The following is a 24,705-nucleotide window of genomic DNA, read 5'->3' on the forward strand; positions in this document are numbered from 1 at the left end:
AATGACTTGCTGGCCTGGTGTTCCTTTGTCCCCAAACAGCATTGGAAAACTTTCCTACATTGAGAATCAAGATCACGTGAAGTGTTAATACCACTTTATAATGCCTTGGTAAGGCCACACTTGGAATACTGCATTCAGTTTTGGTCGCCACGATGTAGAAAAGATGTGGAGACTCTAGTCTAGAAAGAGTGCAGAGAAGAGCAACAAAGATGATTAGGGGACTGGAGACTAAAACATGAAGAACGGTTGCAGGAACTGGGTATGTCTAGTTTAATGAAAAGAAGGACTAGGGGAGACATGATAGCAGTGTTCCAATATCTCAGGGGTTGCCACAAAGAAGTGGGAGTCAAACTATTCTCCAGGGCACCTGAGGGTAGAACAAGAAGCAATGGGTGGAAACTAATCAAGGAGAGAAGCAACTTAGAACTGAGGAGAAATTTCCTGACAGTTAGAACAATGAATCAGTGGAACAGCCTGCCTCCAGAAGTTGTGAATGCCCCAACACTGGAAGTCTTTAAGAAGATGCTGAATAGCCATCTGTCTGGAATGGTATAGGGTTTCCTGCCTAGGCACGGGGTTGGACTAGAAGACCTCCAAGGTCCCTTCCAACTCTGCTATTGTATTGTATAGTACAACACTCTCAAAATCTTAGGAACCTAAGAAAAGGAATGGAATGAAATAAATCCTCTTTTCCAGAATCTACCTGCTCTGCCTGCTCTATGTCCAGGACAGGGAGAGCATTTGGGCAAAGAGAGAAGCTCCTTCTGTGTAAATCTCTGTGAAGGAGCCAAGTCCTAAAGGCATCCCTTCCCTACCTTACCCCTCTCAGTTTCCCCATCCCAGGGCAAAGCATCATAGAGAAACCTTCCACCCCCCAGATAAGAAAAACCATTGAAAAGCTCTTTAGAGCATCCCTTCTGAAGACTGACTTACGTCTTCGAAAACATTTTCACTCTGCTCAGTGAACAGTGGCAGTTGGTGACCTTTGACTCTTCACCTCTGGATGGATGAAGCCATACCGCCAATAGAATTTCCACAGAGGTGAAGGCCTCCTTTGGGATCTACCAAAGGTGACCTGCTCCAACTTTTCTGCATACACTGTTGGCAGCCAAAGATCCCTAGGAACCTGCTAACAAATCTGTCAAGCTGCCTCTTTCTCATCTTTTGGTACAGAAGCTAAAGCTCTTTGTATATAGCCTGACTTTTTATATACAAGCTCCATTAAGCTCTCCGACGAAGCAAAACTCACCAATTCAGCCCTTCCAGTCAAAATTAGTTATGTTGCAAGGTGTGTGTGTGTGTGTGTGTGTGTGTGTGTGTGTGTGAGAGAGAGAGAGAGAGAGAGAGAGAGAGAGAGAGAGAGGGAGGGAGGGAGGGAGGGAGGGAGGGAGGGAGAGAGAGGGAGGGGGAGAGAGAGAGAGAGGGAGGGAGGGAGGGAGAGAAAGAGAGAGAGAGAGAGAGAGAGAAAGAGAGAGAACTCTGCTGGGTCTAGAGTCAGTTCCCTCTGTTTTTTTCTGCTTAGGTGCAGATACCTTTTTGTGCATGCCAAACTACTGTTAGTTAGCCTGAGTTTAAGGACAAAGAAAGAGAGCAGAGAAATTCTCTCCTGAGCTTTTGAACTTCAGACATCATTTCTCATACAGCAATTCAGGCCAGAAATAAAATGTATTGATGAAAAAGATTCTACCAAAAGCATAATGATCCTGAGCCCTAAATCACATGACTCTCTTTTAGACTCGTTCCAACACTGAGGGATCAGGGTCTTAAGAAAGCTGTTATCATAGACTGCCCCTTAGTATGGAAGTTCTATTAAACCATTATGATAGCTCTGTGTCAGTAGTTTTTGTACTTTGGTGCACATCACAGCTCTGCCCTCTCTCAATTCTTTCTGTTTGCATAAAGGCACCCTCATTTTTCTTCTGCACAACAAAGTTCAAGTGCAAGAGAGGAAGAGAAAGAGAATATCCTTCTCCAACCAATTCCCTCCCTCAAGCTAGGCTGAAGCCTGAGAATTGTATGTAGGAACTAGGATTAGAGGCCTTTGCTATGCTAGACACCAGCCATAACCAGAATTTACTGATATAATAGTTACTCTAGAGATAACCCCTAGGAACTAGGGTCATAAAAGGAAATCCGTAAATAAGGGCCGCGTGGGATAGAATTATAATGGGAGATGTAATCGAGGGTGGAGATAATGTATTCGTTTTAGACACTTTGGATAGGTTGTGACATCATTATTACTAAGCCAATGAAGAAGAGGTGGGAGGTAAATTTATAACGGTACTAGGAAATACATGGCAAATATATTAATGATTAAGGGCAGGGGTGTCCAAACTTGGGAACTTTAAGACTTGTGGACTTCAACTCCCAGAATTCCCCAGCCAGCCATGCTGGCTGGGGAATTCTGGGAGTTGAAGTCCACAAGTCTTAAAGTTCCCAAGTTTGGACACCCCTAATTTAGGGTGTGTCCACTGTACCTAAGTATGCGTGATCCACCCGCTTTGAAAGTGAAGAATAAAATTTACTATTGTTTTCTCTTGGAAGTTTTGGCTGGTGATTGTTTATTTCCAAACTAGACAATGAATCCCACAACTTGGGGACTTCCCGGGATTTTCCAGACAGCGACAGGAGTCACTAAACAGGCACCAACTGGGAAGACAATCTCTGCTTTAGAGAGTTTTTTCATATTTGATAAAATATCCAGATTTGGGGTATAGGTAGCCTTCGAGGTATGACCACAATTCAGCCCAAAATGTCTGTGGCTAAGACAAACAATTGTTAAGTGAGTTTTGCCCCATTTTACTACCTTTCTTGCCATGGCTGTTATCATTGCATTTATTAAGTTGATAACATGGTTGTTAAGTGAATCTGGCTTTCCTATTGACTTTGCTTGTCGCAAGGTTGCTAAAGTTGATCACACAACTCAGGACATTGCAACTGTCGTAAATATGAGTCTGTTGCCAAGCCTCTTGATCACATGACTTTTGATCACATGACCATGGGATTGTCAGGGTTCCAAATAGCATCCAAAATTAAATCCGAGTCCAAGGCAAACCATTGCTCAAAGTTCTAATTTATTAAGAGAGTCATGTTGGCACATCTGGTCAAACCTGAAACTGAAAGCTTCCCCGTTTTCCCCATCCAGTTGAAAGTTCAAGATCTTGCCCCACACCCACAAACCCATCACATGGCCCAATCTTCTACTGCCATGCTGGCAGTTCCACCCATCCAGTACTGGTCAGGTGCAGAGGTACAGAGACAAAGGATGACCTTGGCTTTCTAGAAGGAATTTTGTTTTGGCTACATAGCATCTAACTCCGTACAACCCCCCCCTCCCATTTTCCCATAACAGAAAAGGCATAATAGAATAATAGAAAGTGTGGCAGGCCAAAGATCCAAAAGGAATATGGCTGCAGGCCTGACGGGAGATGCTGCAAAGGTCGTAAGTTTGAAAATATGTCTTAGGTTACTTTTTTCAGTGCCCTTTGTAACTTTGAATGGTCAATAAATGAATTGTTGTAAGTTGAGAACTACCTGTTGGTTTCTTATAGTTCAGCTAGCTTATTCCTCCTCGTCTCTTGATATTCTTTCCAGGTTTTCTGGCATTGTCATTCATCCCAACATAAAACAGCAGTAAGGTTCATTAATCAGGTATCTCTCTCCATTACACCCTTGTAAAAAATTTCTCTCAAACATGTGATGTATGAAGCAAACAAACCAAGAAACCTGTTAAATTTTAAGAATCATTCTTTATGTTTATTAAGATCTTAATTTTTGCAGGGATCATAACAATGATCTTCCTTTGTTATGGTGGAATACAACTTGAACGGGAGCCGATCTTCTTGAAAGATGTATCATACATAGCTTTTAAAACAAACAAATAAACAAATGTTTGAACTTTTGGGGCTTTTATACATTTTTATAAAACATTCCTTATTAAGACCTTACTTTTAAAAAATCATTTACCACCATCCCAGGTTGTCCCACAAATCCATAGATTTGTTTCTTCTGATTGCTTAAAACTTCAGTTCAGTTATACTCAAAATTTAGGGATAGAATCAAGATCATGTGAAGTGTTAATACCACTTTTATAAAGTCTTGGTAAGGCCACACTTGGAATACTGCATTGTTTTGGTTGCCACAATGTAAAAAAGATATTGAGATTCTAGAAAGAGTGCAGAGAAGAGCAACAAAGATGGTTAGGGGACTGGAGGCCAAAACATATGAAGAACGGTTGCAGAAACTGGGTATGTTTAGATCACCGATCCTCAAACTTTGGCCCACGGGCTGGATATGGCCCGTCAATGCAAAGTATCTGGCCCATGGAGTGGTGGGATTCAGCCCTGCCCATCACTGTCAGCCTTACCTTCCAAGGAGCATCCATTCCAGCTGCACTTCTGGTTAGTTTTATCATTGGTTGAGCTGCACTTCTGATCACACCACTGCTGCTGGATGTAAGGCTGGAGGATGCTGGGGAGGACCAGGTGACTTGAGGGGTGATCTCACCAGTGCAGCCACATGATCTAGGGCAGGTGGGTGAGTAGGGGAGGGACTGCTGATGATTAGGGGACTGGAGACTAAAACATATGAAGAACGGTTGCTGGAACTGGGTATGTCTAGTTTAATGAAAAGAAGGACTAGGGGAGACATGATAGCAGTGTTCCAATATCTCAGGGGTTTCCACAAAGAAGTGGGAGTCAAACTATTCTCCAGGGCACCTGAGTGTAGAACAAGAAGCAATGGGTGGAAACTAATCAAGGAGAGAAGCAACTTAGAACTGAAGAGAAACTTCCTGACAGTTAGAACAATTAATCAGTGGAACAGAAGTTGCCTCCAGAAGTTGTGAATGCCCCAACACTGGAAGTCTTTAAGATGTTGGATAGCCATTTGTCTGAAATGGTATAGGGTTTCTTGCCTAGGCAGGGGGTTGGACTAGAAGACCTCCAAGGTCCCTTCCAACTCTGCTATTGTATTGTATTGTATTGCTGCTGGCTTGAAAAGCAGCTCTGCTGCCAGCTTGTAAAGTAGTGCTTTAAAAACAGCTTTTCAGGATGTTCACAGCCATATGATCCAGGGCCGGTGATTGAGTAAGGGAGTGGCAAGTACAGCAAGGACAAAGACAAAATGGACTGCTAAATTGGCCATGCCCACCTAGACATGCCCACCCAGCCGGTCCGGCCTCCCAACGGTCTGAGGGACCGTGAATCGGCCCCGTTTAAAAAGTTTTGAGGACTCCTGCCATAAATGAATGGTCACTTTAGTGGGGACAGTAAAGGCATCATTTCATCCTATGCAGGGAAAGGTGATGGTAAACTATTTCTGTTTTACCAAGAAAACCGCATGGAAAGATGTGCTGTAAAGTGATTAGCAATGTAGTGCCAGATGATGGACTCCTCAGATCACATGGACGCAACACCTTGTTGAGGAAGAGCTGAGGATCTCATGTTGTTTATAATATGGGTATATTAAAATCTTTGAAAAGACTAGTTGCTGATGTTACCATGCAGGACCAAAAAACTGGAAGCTACAAACACAATCTGGAGCCATTATGCAAAGGCCTAATTCTTTGGAGAAGTCCATAATGCTAGGAAAGGTATTAGGATGGTGAGAGAGGACAATTGATAGCAGGCTATATGGGCTAAATTACAGTAGCAATGTATACACTATTGTGAGATTTGAAGGATCATGAAGGATTGTCTTGGAAAACCCATGTGGTGGTTAAGAATTGACACCACAATATATTTTCAATTATTTTAAATCAAACCTATACAGCTGCATTTCAATCTAAGGCTCTAGGTCAGGGCTGTCAAACTCACGACCCGTGGCCCGAGGCGTCATGTGCTGGCCATGCCCAGTTTAGCTAAGGGGAAAAAAGTTGCGACACGTTTCATGATGATGTGAGTTTGACACCATTGCTCTAGGTGGCTCAAAAACCAACCGTGGAATGAGAATTATCATAAAAAAAATTATTGAGCCATTCCACCATGTCTTTCACTTTTTTCCAGGTCTGTTTTTACAGGTTACAACTGTTAGGGCATAGAAACTGAGGCAGAATTGAGATGGAAGTAAGAACCAAGCAGAACGTTCAAACCAGATATTTTGCTAAAGTTTTCATCAATCTTATTGGCTTCAAGAAGTTTGTTGGCTCCCGATATCCTGGGCCTTTACATAAAGATTACCTCGATGATCTTAGATCAGAAAGATATCTGAAAATTTTAAGTCCACAAGGGTAAAGCCAAATTCTGACAGCATCAATAATGGAGATATATTCCTAACAATGGGAAAATTTATTTCATAAAGTAACATGTTTCACAGTATATGTATATGCAGTATTGTAAACCATCAATATTAATATTGTAATGGAGATAGTCAATTATTGTGTACCACAAGCAATAACTTGTTATACATTAACAAAGCAATTTGCACAGGAAAACACTTAAAGAAAATAGGATTTTAGACTGTTGTAACTTTGACTCTCTAATATTGATTTCCTTTAGCAGCACACATAAACTACTCATCCTATGCTCATACATGCTTTGTTGCAATTTTGTGGTACTCTGCTGCCAGATTTTATAATCCATTGAAGATGCTGAGGCCTGTATTTGAAATTTAATAGAACTATAGTAACTGAAATTAAATATTCAAACAAGGACCACATAAAAGAACTCTAATTGCACTACCGAGAATACAGTTGTGTTAATATTATAATACCAATGCATAACACAGATGTTAACATTATGGAACCAGAAAATTTATAGTTCTACTGCTGTTCCAAAATGTACAATTTTAAAAGCACAATATAGAAGTCACTGTATTTAATGACTGTACTTTAATGAGTAGAAGTGTTATATGATATGATTTATATAAATACATTGGAACAGTATTAGAGAAATTGAAATGATGGTTTATTTTTACTGCTCCATGGAATGAGGTGCTTCACTCAGATACCACAAAAGGAAAATATTTTGTAAACAGAGCATACTATAACAGTCTGCAAATACAGCAAAAGGAACAGACGTATTTAGCATGGCCCTTCTCAAAAAAGGTTTCCATTAATTTAAAAAAGCAAGCAATATAAATAGGTGTGACAATATGATTAAGAAAAGACTATCTTGCTTAACAGTAGTATGGAACAGACATATATTTCCTTCATAACATGAAAATACTACATTTAAGTGCCATCTGTTGCAAAATTTTTGAAAGCAGACTATTGCAAGTTTACAAAGCATTATGTAGGGGATTATAGAATCTGCCTCAAGAAGCATCACTTATAACACTGATGTTTGTCTGTGGAAAGTGATATATTTAACTTGTCAGAATAGTACATAAAACATTGTTTTGTTCGTTGATACCATATTTGAGACACATTACTTCTATACATTTGTAAAGGAAAAAGCTAGAAGAGTTGAAATATATGGACCATCTATCCAATTACTTTAGACAGATCTTCCTATCAAAATGAATATAAAATTTCCTTCAACTTAGAAAGCAACATTGATATTAGAATAGGAAGCTATATAATGAGAATAAGGTCAGGAGGAGAATAACAATAAAGCTGCAACAAATTTTCTCGTGTCTGCAAAACAAAGCATGTGCAATGATAGGAAAAATATATTACTATATATTGTTTAAAATTATTTCAATTGTTGGGGGAATTCACTTCTACAAATCTTCATAAACCTCTATTATAATTTATTTCCCAACATTAATATTAAACAATTGGCATCTTAATTAAACTTTGACAGTTCTTTGGTGAATACTTACGTATAAATATACCAGTTATCAGATACTGGAAGTGGTTCTACGTTCTAACAGAAGGGCATTTAAAATGGTATTTAAATTCTTATATAAGAATGTTCAAGAAACAATTGCTTAAAACTCTTATGTGCGTTATTCAGAGAAACTAATACATGCTTATTGGCCTTGAAAGACAAACTTAATGTTATACTTTCCTATGAACTAAAGTGGAATTGAAACAAGCATAACTTTTCCTTGCATTGTGTCCATTAAAGAAACAGAATGAGATCACTACTTATTCTGTGCATGATTCCCCACCCTGTCACCTTTGTGTAAGAATTATGTTCAGTGCATCTGATTAAAGTATTGCACATACAGAATTAAATCAATGCCCAGTTCTATTAGTTATTTTTTAACTAATATTTTCTACCAAGTTTAAATAATTATATCTTAAATAATTTATCTTTCCATAAAATCTTGTGTCGGTAATGTTTTAGGTGCTAAACAAATTAAAGGATCTGTGGTCGAATTGCTGTTGGTAGATCTGGATGGTATAGGAGGTGCCGGAGGGGGTCTTGCTGGCAATAGATGAAAAGATCCAGAACTTTTGTTATGACCACTGTAAACAGTAATGTTTGAGTCAGTGATATTTTGTTCAGTGCCCAGTGAAAAATAAGTTGCTTGCAGGGAAGAAGCTCTTTTTAAATCAGTGGGATTGGCCAATGGTTTCAGGGTTAATACTAAATCGTCCTCTTCAAATGTTACCCAATCTTTTTGTTTTCCATTGTTAGATATAGAAGATGTACTCTGCAAACTAAAATCATCTTCAAATGTATCAACATAAAATGTAGCTTTGCCTTTCTGATGAATAGGCGGCTTTAGAAATGGAAAAGATTTAGAAGTGGGTCCTTCTGCTAAACAATGTGAAGTTGCTCCAAATTCTTCAGATTCAGTTCTAAATGGATTTCCAGTGATAATATTTTTTTCAGTAAAAGGGTTTGTGCTATTTAATCTGGTAGCAAATGGATTCAGAGAACTGGACGTGTATACCTCAGATTTACTGTGTGCTAGTGTATGTGGCGTACTTATGTTACTGAAATTAAAATTGTCTGTTGCAGAAGGCAGGTTTGTCAGCTTCTTTTGACTTAAAGATACAATCGGTGACATTTGAACTGACTGAATTTTAGATTCAGAAAACAGCTGAAAGGACAGATCTTCAAAAGGATCATTGTTTAATTGTGTTTCAAGCTGAACAGCATGGACTCCATTTGTTCTAATCTGAAAAATAAATATAACATTCAAATACGTAACTTGTCTGATAAAAGATCCATTGTTTGTGAAAGAAACAGTGGATTTGAACATCTGCCTCATTATTTTCATTGCATTATCCTTGTCAGAATATATACACAAATGGATCTACTATATACACAGACATACTATATACTTACAGTATGAAAGCAAAATTACAGGAAGTTTTAAGATCACAACAGAATGTTTGGGTTAAAAGCACTGCATGGTATAAAGAATTGAAGCATTAAACTGATAAAAATTCACGTGCAGAAAAAAGTTAATATAAAATATTTTTCATAATGAAATCTTAGTAATTAAGTCTTGAGCCTTCTCATTTTTAAGTACAGGTTATGTTAATTTGAAAAGAATAATGAGAAAGTTCCACTCATACAGGCCAAAATAGAAAATATTTTCTCTGTCATTTATCTATTAGAAATATCTCCCATGAATTTCAACAGAATTAAAGCACAGTGGAAATGGAAATCATACACAAGCTCCCAGCCCTACCCAACATTCTCACCCATCCAATGCCTTTCTCTAGAGCTCAGGTAATTGCCCCTAAGGTGACTCAATGGCCTGGCTCACCCTCCCAGCACAGGAACTAAGATGCCCTGCCCAAGTACAGGAAATGAGTTTAAACTTAAAGACAAGTTGTTTTTAATCATTTAGACACATTCTACATTTTTTTAATATTAAAATATCTATTATGTAAAACTAAACTCCAATAAATATAATTGGACACAATGTAAAACCATCAAAGGTTATGACTTGAAATATTATGCTTTAATATTGACATTACATTTAGCAAAGCGTGACTTGAAAATTCACTATACTTAAAAATCAATGATCAATATATAACACTGAAGCTTAATTGCAGAATAAATAGAAACAAAACAGTTTAGCAGTAATTAATGTATTTTGTTTATGGACTAGGTTATTACCAAAACCGAAAAGAGCAGATTACTACATTTTAAAATATGTTTATTGCATTGATCTCAGATGCAAAGAAGTTTTTTTTAAATATCTAAAATTAACTTCATTTTAAAATTAAACTAGATAGATTATATGATAAACGTAACTTTTTAAAAAATATGACGGAGAAAGTTGACTTAACCAAAAAAAAAAAAAAATGGAAAAAAATTGAAACCAATATTTTTCCTGATTCTGTAATATTGTCTCAGGCTACTTGTGTTGATCAGTGTTAAATACTTTCAGATAGTGAGAGAATCAAGCACCCTCAGTTGCAAGAGTTCTCAAAATATGAGTAAGGTTCACTTAAAGAATTATAAAGACGACTTCATTTTATTTTATTAAATAAGGTGCTAAACTGTTCTGCTCCCTTTTACCATGGCAATAGCAAGAAGCTGTGCATCTCCATCTATCATCAATTAATGTGCCAGGGACAAAAATAAGGCAATTTTTGATAAATGTTAAGTCTCTCTAGTATGCTGTCATACTACTTCCATTCTTTCCACTTCCAAAGAATGTTTAGTACAAATAGGTATATTGAAACATATATAACACAATTTGAAAACTCTTGCCCTATAGGGCATAGCATGTCAAGTTAAGTAAGTTGCCTTACATGTCAATAACATGATGCATATTTGCCTATTCATACAGGCAGGTGATTTCAGTGCAAGCACAGATGTATGAACATAATTGTTCATACATCTTTTATGCTAGAATTTATGGAGAACATAGAATGGATGAAAAAATGTAAGACCAGTAAAGAATCAGGTACCTTTTACCCTGAAGGTTGATCCTGCTTGTGAGAAGGAGACAGATATCAAAAGAAAACATTAGGGAGAAATCCAAGGTAACATGCTTCCAAAAGACTCAGTATTACATTGGCCACATTAAGGGGAACTATAATTCAGGTACAATGTACATGCAGACATCTTTTTTCCTGCACTAACCTGAGAACCTCAGAACAAACAGTGTATCTCTGTGGGCCTGGTTACAAAGAAGGCTGCTAAGTGGATTTTGATAATGGGTACATTATTCCTGTCCTTACTCAAACTTTTTTATATTCCTATGAAAAGTTGGGCAAGGTTTGGATGAGGGATGAATTCTCTTGAGATATAATTGGATATAGGGCCAAAGTTACTTAGATCAAATACCAATTATATTGTACATTATGGAATTGCTAAATTATGGAAATTCTAAAGGTTGACAATTTTTCTCTTGGTGTTCTATTTTCTGAAGACAAGTTAATAAAGGTATTAATTTCCTCATTTGCTTCATAGTTCACAATAGTATGCTATGTATGTGCAATTGCTAATATACATCAACATTAGGACAGGTTAAAACCTACCCAATTAAGTGTTTCTTAAAAATGGATTTTAAATTATAAGCTACATTTTTGAAAGTTATTTTACTTTTAAAACAACAAAAGTAAATGGGCACATACAATTTACAGTTTTGCGATTATTTTCTTACAGCCAATGAAAAACTGTATTTTTTCATCTGGCTGATCTTTCACTGTAATAAATTGAAATTGAATTTATTTGTCCACGTTTTAAAGACTTAATTAATTTTCCCCCTCTTTATTTTGGTATTCTGTTGTTGCAAATTTTATTTTGTATTAAATTCAATATTTTCATATTTTTTTTGCCTTTTGCAAGTTTAAATATTTTTCTGCAAACTGTTCAGGAAACAATTTGCAGAAACAGAACCTCTCCAGGAAATAAAATTCTGACACAGATTTTGACTCTGATGAAGATAAACCTAACTAAGGTCCAATGTACTGAATCCAAGATAATTCTAAACATAATTTGTTAATCCCCTCACTTGCCTATGCTTCCTTGTGACAGAGATTGGGAAGCAATGGAACAGTTCAGCCTTAATTTGCACTTGAATAGTTTAAGCCTATATTAGCAATTTCTAAGTTGTTCAGCTTTCTCTACTGATACAGCAGTATTTTTGAGTGGAGCAGTATACAGGAGTAGCAGTACACAAATTGCACCCAAAACAAAATGTTCAAAAAATATTCTGTACGTACTTGCTTTTGTGATGGAATGTTGTCAGAAGGCAAACTTTGGGATGATTTGCTGCGGGGGGGAGGTTGTGGTGCCGCTTCCAGGTTTGATGGAGAAGCTGCTTGGGACGTTGCTGTCATAGGTATAAGTGGCTCCTGCATCTTTACAACAGAGGTGGGTTGAATAGGAACTGCTCCTTGTGGTTTAAGTGGTTCAGGAAGTATAGGTGACCCTATAAATACATTCAATTATTTTCTTAGTTCCAATACCATAAGTGTTTTTAATAATGATAGAGATAATAGTTGAAATGCCAAATCTAGTCTGAACAACAGGTTGACTGTGCAACAGACCATAATGTTTTTTTTAATCTATTTGTTAGTGGGTTAGTGGGACAGAGATACACTTGATCAATCTAACAACAAGAAATTGCTATTCCTTGAGCACTATTTGAGAAGAAAACGGAGGATGTAAACCTTAAAAATAAATAAATAAATAAATACACACTTTTCTTAACTCTTCAATTCAGTTGCACACTCACTAGAGTGTGCAACTTATATCTAGGCTGCATTTTAACTAACAGACAATTTCTTTGCAATACAGCAGAAAAATACTAATTTCTGAGCAGTTGTATGCCACTCTGTCTCAAAATTTAATTTAAATAGTGTGAAGCTCTACTGAAGAGAAGTTGAAATCTTGCTTAACACTGTACATATGCATTATAAATAGCTCCAATTGTTTTATAATTTGCATTACTACTGTAATTAATTTGGATCAGCAACAGTGCATTTTCCTTGAAACCCCCCAAGTACAAAAAAGCCGAATGTTAATAATAGGTACTGGTATTATACACAATATTTTGTTACATTCATATTAGAATGATGGACTTTGTATTCATGAAAAAGTAATTTTTAAATTGCTTTTTAAATATTTTGAAATTTTGAAAAAATACTATTTAAAGGAGAAAGAGTTGGAAATACAATGACCAACCAATTTTCCCTATTGTTTCGATGTTATATGGATATATCACTACTCAAGAAAAGCTACACCACAAATCCTGGATTCTAGAATTGTTTCACATAATGCAGTAGTTATTTTAGATTTGAATGTCTTAAAAAATAATTGGGAATTTCCTTTTCCAAATCACTGTCAAGACATTTCATTTATTTAAAAAACTGAAAAAAACCAGTAGCAATTCTTTCTTATAGACAAAAAAAGCAAAACATGCTTTGCAATTTTTTATTTATTTATTAATAAAATTTATATGGTGGCCCAACTCAACTCACAGTGAATCTTGCCTTATAGTTGACCTAAGTACTAACTCACTTTAAAAATAAGAAGTGGGTTTTTTGGAATTAGATTTCATCCAAGGGATAGCATCTGTATTCCCTTGAATGCACTTATAACACTCTTTTATGTAGAAGAATTACATTAAAAAAAGAAAAAATGCATAATATACTCACCAATTTTACCTGTTGTTAATTCTGGTGGCTTAGGATGGAATTCAGGCACATGCTTCCCTATAGAAGGACGCACATGACTTTGTGGTGCACTAATAACTCCAGCTCGGGGAGGAACAATCTGAAACAGAAGTATAGACTTTTAAGCATGACTATAATTGGAATTGGTTTGTTTCAAAATAGGCTGGCAACTTAAGCCAGTTGTCCCTAGCCTAGTGTCCTGCAGATTCATTGGGCTTCGGTTCTGTTGTCTTCCAGACTGTTAGTCTCTAGATGCCCCATTTATGTGGAGGTTCTCAAGTTAGGGAAGGCTGCTTCACTTATTTCTTGATATCCTAGTAATTAATAAACGCTTTACATTCTTCAGTGTAAAAATAAGTACATATATGGATCTTGGGCATCTACAAAGAAATATCTACTGGATCTGCACAACCCTTACAAATTATAAAGTCAAGGAGAAAGAGGCCAACCTGTGGTAACTTGCAAGGTGTGGTATGTTTGTATTCCTGCCTGAGGAGGACTCCAATTTATACCAGCATCAAATGCAAACTGATCAAATTACTGGAGGGGAAAATAGAAGCTAGAAAATAATCACTTTGAGACTTATCTGTGGAAATGAGAACTTCTGGAAAGGAGATAAGCCTGTCTACAAACTGAACCCACCAAGGAAGAAACAACTACCAAGAAAAATGGAGCCTTAGAAGAAAAAGGAGGCAACAGGTCACTCAGAAGGCAAAACGCCTGAGAGGACTTTGCTTGCCACCGGAGCTTAACATTCACTTTCTTACCCTCCCCCTGGAAAGAACACATGCAGATATCTGGAGAAGAATCCTCATCGACTGTTACAGTAACAGGAAGAAAAGTAGCTCAGACTGTCACAGAGGAGAAGAGTCTGCTGGGTATCCAGAAGAGGAAAAGGCATGTGTTCATGACTTCTCAGAGAAATAGAATCAGCAATCTGCAGACCAGACAACCTATCAAGCTGCCTCCCAGATACAAAGTTCAAAGATGTGATAGAGAGGCTTACCCAACTAACTGAATTCATTGGCTATTATTCCTTTCTCCTCGTTCATGTTGGTATGAATGATACAACAAAAAAGAGCCTGGAAAAAAAATCAAGGGAGACGGAAAGGCAAAAGAGGAGCACAGGGGATGTCAACATCCAATGAGAGAATGGAGAATTTCTGAGGTAAACCACTGGCTCAAGGGATAGTGCTGCCTGGACAATGTTATATGTAGGGCTCCTGGCAAGAGACAGGGTGCAGCTCACAAAGACTGGGAAGTATGGGCTTGAAATACATCTTGTTTGAGTCATCTGAAAGGCTTTAGACTGAATCTGGAGGCCAATTTCTAGGACCAAACCCGAAGTATAAATACCAAGACAACGAATCTGACAATAAGGAAGGAAGTGGTGATGAGGAAATGACACTCGGGTACAAAACAGGAGATGCAGCTAGCAAATGCCAAGTCAGCCATAAAGGGCTCAGATACCTGTACACTAATAATAAAAATATGGGGAACAAACAGGGAGGACCTGAAGGTGTAGTGCACGAGGGCAGATACAATATTGTTGCTATTATTGAAAATTGGTGTGATGGAAGCCTTAATTGAAACATACTGATAAAAAGAAATAATTTGTTCAAAAGAAACAGACGCAACAAAAGGGGAGCTGCGCTGTATGTAAAGAATACTAGTCATTTACAGAAATACACAACACTAAGTATGAAGATTTTCTTGAAAGTATTTGGGTGAATACTAAGAGGAAAAAAGAAATAACACAAGTATAGGTGTATATCCAACCAAGGTCACCCAACCAACAGAGGAAATAGAGGCACCTTTTGGAAGTCAGTAAGCTGAAGTGTGCAGGAAACACACCACTGTAGTAATGGGGGACTCTACCCTGACATCAACTGGGAAACAAACTTTGCAGTAAGTGGAAGATGAAACAGGTACCTAACACACATTGTTGACAACTTTATCATGCAAAAGATGGGGGAAAGAACTACAGGATAAGCTACACTGGATTGCATATTTACTAATAGGGATAAAATGATTGAGGGAATGGAGAGTGACCATGTCATGTTAGGATTCACCATAATGCAGGCAAGGATAACTGAACAAAGTTATCATGTTCTAGATTTTAAGAGAGCTAACTTCAACAAACTAGGAGGATGAACAGGGAGGATTCCATGGATAGAAATTCTGGAGGGAAAAACAGTTCAGGATGCTTGAGAAATTCTGAAAAATGAAATAAAAAAGACCCAAACAGAAGCAATACCACAGAGAAGAAAAACAAGACATCTAAGGAGCTTGGCATGGTTGTACAAAGAGCTCTCTGACAAACTGAGGGACAAAAAGGCAAATATAAAAATATAAAGAGGGGCTTAATAACAGCAACAGAATATCAGCAAATTAGCAAATTCTTGCTGAAAGAGTTCATATATTTTGATTGTTAGCTGCTCAGACCCTTTGTCAAAACTTCCAGGAATTGCCCCAATAACCATCCCTCACACACCTTAATTTCCCCATTTTAAGAACCTCTGTCCCACACACCCCAATTATATTTCCCCCCTAATATTTCCAACTTTTGGTATTCCAGTCTCTAATCACAAGCAGCACATCCTGCTTGCATTGTCAACTGAACTCCTCAACATCTTCTTCAGTATCAGAGGTTAAAACATAAAGTTAGAGAATCAATGGGTTATTAATGAAGTCTAATTGATGCCATTCAGTCATGGACTGCATGGTAGTCTAGTAATGTTCTTGCTATATCCTGCCTAACCATGAAAGCAATGTCATTTCTTCTATGTTTACCATGTAGAAACAATTTGGGGAGTAAACAATATGATTGTCTGACTGAAGGTGTCCAGTTCCAGTGAAGTTAGTTTGCTGCGATATAAGCTTAAATGTATCCAGTTAATTCACTAATTAGGAACTAACTCATGTCAGAAATACAACCATGTTTGTTGCTGACATATCCTTTGGTTAATGTTTTTGTTTATAAAATGGTGAAATGAACGATGAGAGAGAGCTAGATCTTCACCCTTCTATATACTTTCACTGCATGAATTTTTCAACCCCAGCCCATATCTGAGGATGGAAATGAGCCATGCAACAAGAAAAGTGATTGAGATAATAGACTCAGAATTTCTTTTGGTAATATTAAAATTAATCACACTCTTTTATAGATGGTAATTATTATAGAGATATCCTGAGATTTAGTTATATGGATTTAAACTGAAAACTTACAATATTTGAGTTCTTCGTTAAAAATACACACCTGGGACCTTCTAACTAGTATCACTAAAAATATTTTTTTTAAATGTTACATAACTAAATGTTATTCTATTCTCAGTTTTACCAGAACATATATATCCTTACCGGTCTACATGTACTGGGTCCAGATGTTCCTGTGTTTATTTGTCCAGTGGGAGGCAGAGACTGATTATAAGCTAAAGAAATGGGATGCTTAATTAGAATATATTTCTAAATTCAGATTCTCTATAATTAGTAAATATTTAATATTGATATATAGCATCTATTATCTTTGTGGAGTAGGGGTTTTCTGAACTTTCAGGTATAAAAGGATGCCCCCCGCCCTTCCAAATTTGTCATGCATATTGGTCACTGAAACTACACACTGAATACTAATGATTCTTGCAGTACTAGAAAATTACAATTGTAATTTAAAAATCCCTTTTAAAATTTTTTGATAGAACTATGGAATAAATGGAGATACCGGTTAATGCCAGGAATTTCTCCTTAACACTGGTGGTGGAAATGGAGAAATTCCCTAAGATTGAATTGAAAGAATGGATTAGTAAATTAAAAGAAAATAAGATATATACAGTAAATAGGAAGACTGGAAGAACAAGCTAAAGAATATAACACAACTAAAGAATGTTTTATCAGATATTAAATTAAGCTGGTTGAATTTAATACAATTAGAGAAATGGATAAAAATGGAAGAAATATTCAAAGAGAAAGATAGACAACAAAATTTGAAATGATTGTAAGAAATGTGAAGTGAATGAAGAATATATAGGTAAAGCAGAGATGGTATTCAGCAGGTTCTGACCAGTTCTGGAGAACCGGTAGTGGAAATTTTGAGTAGTTCGGAGAACCGGTAAATACCACCTCTGACTGGCCCTGCTCCCATCTATTCTCTGCCTCCCGAGTCCCAGTTGATCGGGAGGAAATGGGGATTCTGCAGTAACCTTCTCCTGGAATGGAGATTTTACAGTATCCTTCCCCTGCCATACCCACCAAGCCTTGCCCACAAAACCGATAGTAATTTTTTTTAATCCCACCACTGAGGTAAATGAAGAACTGGAAAATATATAGAATATTAACTGAATTAGAAGATCAGGCAAAAGATTTAAAATTAATTTAGGAATCTGATTTAGGAGAAATAAATGATAATGATTGGAAAAGTATTTGGAACTGAAGAGTATATAAGAATATGTCAGTTAGAGTTAAGGAAAATGGATATAAAGTGATATGGAGGTGGTACCTAACACCAAGTAAATTAAATCAAATAGATGTTAAATATACAAATATTTGTTGGAGGTGCAAGAAAGAAGTTGGAACATACAAACATATGTGGTGGGATTGTGATAATGCACAAAAAATATGGGACACGGTGTTTAGGGAAATTAGAGCACTTTTGAATGTAAATTTAGATATGTCACAGATGATTGCATTACTATTGCGGGTGGAAAAACAGGATATAAATGAAACAAAAAAAGGAATTGATTGTAAATTTGATAATGGCAGCTAGATTAGTGATGGCTAAATATTGGGGACGAAATTGGGATATTCAAAGATATGAGTGGTATAATGGAATTTGGAGTATGGCAACAAATGATAAATTGACAACAGAAATTAAATTTAAGAAAGGGATGATTAAAGTAAATAATTATAATGAAATACGGGAGGATTTTATAAAAACAGTGTTGGTGGAAGGCAAAGGGAATAAACCTACTCAAGAATATATGTTGTTTTGGAGACGATAAGAGCACAATTGAAATATATTGTATATCTTTAGTTGTTATAAGAAAAAAAAGGTCCCCAAGTGTGTGTGTGTGTGTGTGTACTGTAATATTTGTATTTTCCCCTTTTTTGTATTTAGAATTATATGTATGTTTGTATTTGCATTCAAAATAAAAAAATATATTATAAAATAAACACCTAGTATGACTACTCTGATAGGAAAAAAAAAAGGGGGGGGAAGAAAAAGAAAATTACAATTGTATACTGTAATCTTTATAACTTTGTTCTAATGATCAGTTATTGAATAGCACCTATATTCTTTATTAATATTTGAAACTGGTTCAGCATACCCATCAATATATGGTCCTATTTGGGAATCTGGGAGATTAAGCATTAACAATAAATTATTATTGAAATGAATAAGTTGCTCAGTTCCAAATGTCTCTAAATGGCTAGCAACATGATTCCATTTGGTAAGAAATTTCCAACATTAACATTAGATTTATGAAATATAAAGAGAAGTCTAAATGTTCACTACATATGAGATTTAGAGATTAAATATTTACATATTCAGTTTAAAAATATTCAGGGTGACATTAAGAATAAAAGTTACCTTCTTCTCTCCTAACTACAACAGGGCTGGGAGGAGCACCAAAACCTTATCAGAGGAAAGCAGAAAAGTACTATATAACATGTAAGCAACATACTAGATTAAGAAAATGCAAAAATAAAGAGAATTGCAAGGCTTTTTAATGAGACGATTAATGCATGTTTTTAATTACAATAGTTACATTGCATATTATTGTAATGCTTAGTAAAAAAATAAAAGCTGACGTATCACTCTTAGATAACACAAATAGCTGCAAATACCAATTTACCACTTCCATAGACCTTGGGAGGAAATGGTCACCCCCCCCCCCACAACTAGGGGAAACAAATGTGTGTTGTTTGCCCTAGAAGGGCTGAGCTGAGGCCACCAAGTGCTTGGATAAGTGTAGACAAGAGTAGTTGGGTCCCCTGAGAGGTGGGATAGGTTGTAGTGTTGATTATGCATGTGTGAATGTGAATGGCCTTGTGAAAGGAGGTGAGTGGGTAGGCAGGAACATCAGGATGGTGATGGGAATACAGGATCCAGAATTTGTAAGTGGTCTTGCTGTCTGACAGTGACACATTCAAACTTTAGTTCCTGGTTATCAGAACCCTGAGCTCTGCTGTTGTTTTTGAATGCCAGATTGATTTGTAATAAGGCTACCCTCATCTGTAATCTTACATGCCTAACCAAAATCTGGATGGGCCTGAAAGAGGGTGTCCCTCTATCACAGAGGTGTCAAACTCAAGACCGGGGGCCAGATCTGGCCTGCAGGGTGCTTAGATCTGGCCTGTGGGGCCACCCTGGAAACAGCGAAGGACTGGCCCACGGTGCCTCTGCCAGTGAAAATGGAGCTCGTAAGGGCCACGTCCAGCTCTTCTGAGCTCCATTTTTGCTGGCAGAGGGTTGCAGAATGCCATTGCAGCCTAAATGGAGCTCAGGAGTTTGTTTTCGCTGGCGCCAGCCTGACACGAGTGATGTCAAGCTGGTCACACCCATCCTGATCACGCCCCCCCTCCCAAAGTCAAACACAACTCTGATGCGATTCTCAATGAAATAGAGTTTGACATCCCTCCTCTATCAGAATTATGCTAGCTGGGTTTCGGTTTATGATTATACATCAGCTGAGATTCTAGTGGAGGTGAATGGAGAGGCAGTTGCCATCTTTGATTTGCAGATTTCGGTTCTGTTGATTAAAATTGGGCACTAGGGAACAGTTGGGATTGTTTCGGGTATTGTCCTACATGGTACCCAACATCATCCTTGTCTGAGTTACTGGATTCCATTGCCTAACTGGCAATAAAATCTCTTGAGGTTGTTGGTACTTGGATATTTCAATTAGCCAGAACAGATAAAGCAGGCATATTCCAGCTCCTTCCCTTTAATGTTGCTATCTAGTGGGATCTAGCAAGCATGTCCTTTTTATGATGGCTCCTGTTCTGTAGAACACCCTTGTTCTTTAGTCTTTGTTTTAACCTTCTGGAAAGCTGTAAACAGCTGTAAAAAGTTGACTCTTTTGCAAATATTTTATGTTATTCTTTACTTTGTGAGCTATTCAACCAACTAAAATCAGCACGGAAATACCAAATAAATAAATAAATAAACAAAACATCTGCATCTGTTAAGCCACAGTTAAATAATCATTACCTCCAAGTTCTTTTCTAGTAAGTGCAGGACTCTTACTCCCTTAGGAGTAAGAGATAAAGGCAGCAGTAAAAAAAGTATTAATTGAAAAAAAGGATTAGAAAGAAATTAAGAATTGTAGTAAACAAATTTATTATTGTACATTATATGGGAGCTTCAGGCTCATAATGTGTAATGACAATAATTATAATAGAGCACTCCTGTATATACATAATCCAAAGCAGCTATCCTACAGAAAGCTAAAAAGTCTTGCTAAATTATGTTAAAATAATAATGTGGTTACAAAGAGAATTTAGGATAGAACAAAATGTGGAGATCCAATCTGAGTCGGTTACTGGGAAATGTGAAGAATATTAATTATAATTGGGTTTGAATCAGGGGTGGGATTCAGCAGGTTCTGAGCAGTTCTGGAGAACCAGTAGTGGAAAGTTTGAGTAGTTCGGAGAACCGGTAAATACCACCTCTGACTGGCCCCGCCCCATCTATTCTTTGTCTCCCGAGTCCCAGCTGATCGGGAAGGAATGGGGATTTTGCAGTAACCTTCCCCTGCCATGCCCCCCATGTCATGCCACGCCCACCAAGCCACGCCCACAGAACTGGTAGTAAAAATTTTTGAATCCCACCATTGGTTTGAATCAATAGAAACCATGGTTGTAACTGTTTCAAACAAAGCATAGTTAATCCTATATCATCCGAATTGATAGGATATGGGTAAACCATTAAGTAATAACAGAAGCAATTCCGAAGTATTTCTAAAACTGAATCAAAAGGGTAAGAGGGTAAATATACAAGCCTGAGAGTCATCTGTTTTTCCCATGTCAAACCAAAGTCAAAAAACCTGTAGTCTTCTAGCTGTTAATGAGTATCATGACCCCAAACCAGCATATCCAATAATCGGTTATGAATGGAACACCAACAGCTGGAAAACTACACATTTCCAAGCACTATGCTGAATTATGATTCAGCGTATCTAAATGTGATGGATAATAAACTTATGTTATCTAAAAATAACAGAAAACGTTTATGATTATACTGTTTACATGTTTTATTCCGTTACCTGATGGAGGAGGGGGTCTTTGTGGTGGAGCAGGGCGAGCAGGAGGCACTCCTGGTCGAGGTGGAGGTGGGCGTTTTGGTTCCAAGCCTTGAGTAGACTCTTTTAGTTGAGTTATAGATTGAAAATCTGCTGGTGAATGTGAAAATAATATAAAGGGATAGTTCAAAGAGCAAATAATGCTATCACTATATTAGTGTGTGTATTATTGAAAGCAGTTGAAGGATTATATCTTAATTTCACATTTTCGAGATGTTTGGAGAGCAGAAACCAGAAGAGGCTAATATATGTATATCTGTGTGTGTGTGCGTGCATAGATACCCCCACACCCTAATCACAGAACTAAACTGGTGCCAATAAAGGTAAATATGTTAAGGTGCTTTGGAACAGTCCCTCAATAAAGATCAGGCTGGCTCCCTCCTTGCTGGCTTTCTGGAAAACTTAACTCCTTGGAGGGGAGGGTCTTTTCTTATGTTTATACCCGAGGCCATCTTGTTTTCTAGTTGCTTTGGGCATTTTTCTTTTCCTTTCATATTTTATTCTTTATGTTTTTGAATTGGACTTTATGTACGTTGAATATATTGTAAAAAGTCTATACACCTATGTTAAAATACAAGGTTTTTGAGATGTAAAAAAAAAATCAGACCAAGATAACTTCAGAATTTTTTCCACTTTTAACATAACATTTAAGCTATACAATTCAATTGAAAAACAAACTGAAATCTTTTAGAGAGGAAAACAAAAAAAAAAAAGTACAATAATATGATTGTATAAATGTGCACATTCAAACTAATATTTGTTGAAACACTTTTGATTTTATGACAGCATTCAGTCTTTTGGGGCCGGAGCCTAACAGCATGGTACAGTACATACAATCTTAGGAATCTTTGCCCACTCTTCCTTGCACAAACACTCCAAATCTGTCAGATTGTGAGGGCATTTCCTGTGCACAGCTCTCTTCAGGTAATCCCACAGATTTTCAATTGGATTCAGGTTTGGGCTCTGGCTGACTGATTGGGCTCCTTCCAAAACTTTGAGCCGTGGTGGAGCAGTGGTTAGAATGCAGTACTGCAGACTACTTCTGCTGACTGCACTTCAGCAGTTCAATTCTCAGCCTTCCATCCTTCCAAGGTTGGTAAAATGAGGACATAGATTGTTTGGGGTGATAACAGTGGTGGGTTGCAGGCGGTACGCCCCGGTACAGGTGTACCGGAGCCTGCCCGGAGCACTGGGTACCATTCCGGTATGGTGCTCCGGAGGGCCCCCCCACCCGCCCATCCTCCTTACCTGTCCTTTAAAGCCTTTGGCGCTTCCGTGCATGGTGTTAGGAATGTAAGCTAACAATTGGGTCAGCAATACCATGATGGTAGTACTGTTTCTTTAAGTATTGCTGTAATGGGATTGGTTGCTGTTACCTCAAGTAGCCATAAGAGGGAGCCAGAATGACTGTTAGCTCTCTGTTTGTTAGATGCTGATCGGTAGAGATGTATCGTGAGTTACTGTGAGTGACTTTTACTACTGTTAGTGACTTTGTGTGCTGATTATATGATACTGGACTGTGTTCGATGGATAACTGACTGACTAAACCGTGTGTAAATTGAACTCTGAATACCTCTATTTTCCACAAAAGTAAAAACCTTCTTAAACTGCAGTGTCTCTATATGCTGGTTTGTGTGTTCTCCAACACCACTCTCATTACGCTTCTCTGCGCACTCGCTCTTCTAAAGGGGAGCTTACCTAACACATGGCGCGTACAGCTGGAGCGTCGTGGAGGCGTCACTGGCAGTACAACACATGCGCATGCTGCGCATGTGTGCGCGCACCACGCATGTTCATGTGGAGGACGCCGGGCCCCGTTGCAACCATACCGGTTGCAACGGGATCTGGAACCCACCACTGAGTGATATGCTGACTCTGTAAATCACTTAGAGAGAGATGTAAAGCACTGTGAAGCAGTGTGTAAGTCTAAGTAATATTGTTATTGCTGTCTTCTTCTGGTGAAGTCATTATTTTGTTCATTTGGAAGTTTGCTTTGGATCATTATCATGTTGAAACGTGAAATTCCTTATCTTCAGAATTTTAGTAGAGACCTGAAGATTTTGTGCCAAATTTAACTGATATTTGGAACTGTTCATAATTTCTCTTACCCTTGAATATAGCCCTAGTTATCGCTGAAGAAAAGCAGCCCCAAAGAATAATGCTACCACCACTTTTCACAGTGGTTATGGTGTACTTTTGATGATGCACAGTGTTGTTTTTGTGCCAAAGGTAGTTTTCAGAATTATGGCCAAAAAATTCAACCTTAGTCTTATCAGACAGGTTTTCCCACATGCTTTTGTCGGTCTTGATGTAGGTTTTGCAGAATGTAGCTGGGCTTACATGTTTTCTTGGTAAGAAAATGCTTCTGTCTTGCCATTCGAGCCCACAGCCGAGACAAATGAAGGATATGGGAGATTATTGTCACTTGTAGTATACCACCAGTTCTTGCTCAGGAATTCCTGCACCTCCTTTAATGCTGTAGGCCTCTTGGACTAGTTTTCATCTTGTTTTTTCAGCAGTTTGGAGGAACATCCAGCGCTTGTTAATGTCATTGCCATGCCATATTTTCTCCACTTGATGACAGTCTTCACTGTATTCCATGCTATATCCAATACTTTGGAATTTTTTTGTACCCTTCTCCTGACTGATGCCTTCCAACAATGAGATCCCTTTAATACTTTGTAAGCTGTTTGAAGACCATGACTTTTGCTGTAAGAGGCAGCTGTGTAAATGTCGGAAAAATCCTACTAGAACTTTATATGGACTTGATCAAAGTCATTTTAATTGATGACAGGTACGTACTGATTACTATTTAACACTAGTTTGTATGTGATATGTTAATTCTGAACACAGCCACATCCTTACTTATAAGAGGGTGTGCACACTTATGCAACCGTGCTGTTATACATTTTTATTTTATTTCCC

General features: G+C 37.5%; 1 protein-coding gene across 6 annotated transcripts in view; it reads right to left on the minus strand.

The window, feature by feature from the left end:
• Nucleotides 1-6,268: 6,268 nt before the first annotated feature.
• SYNJ1 (synaptojanin 1) overlaps nt 6,269-24,705 on the minus strand; it is a 58,050-nt gene continuing 39,613 nt past the window's right edge. For 4 of the 6 annotated variants that reach the window (XM_081951282.1, XM_081951283.1, XM_081951279.1 and 1 more), the window contains 6 exons: nt 21,745-21,873; nt 19,068-19,112; nt 16,844-16,914; nt 13,466-13,583; nt 12,029-12,237; nt 6,269-9,015 (listed from right to left, as the gene is read on the minus strand). In XM_081951282.1, the coding sequence (XP_081807408.1) occupies nt 8,197-9,015; nt 12,029-12,237; nt 13,466-13,583; nt 16,844-16,914; nt 19,068-19,112; nt 21,745-21,873 (1,391 nt within the window). In that variant the 3' untranslated portion in view covers nt 6,269-8,196. Of the gene's footprint in view, nt 9,016-10,768; nt 10,790-12,028; nt 12,238-13,465; nt 13,584-16,843; nt 16,915-19,067; nt 19,113-21,744; nt 21,874-24,705 lie in introns of all 6 variants that reach the window. The other 2 variants (XM_081951284.1, XM_081951281.1) reach the window with 2 other exon arrangements.

Source organism: Natrix helvetica (genome assembly GCF_964273705.1).
Source record: "Natrix helvetica genome assembly, chromosome: 4".
NCBI lineage: Eukaryota > Metazoa > Chordata > Lepidosauria > Squamata > Natricidae > Natrix > Natrix helvetica.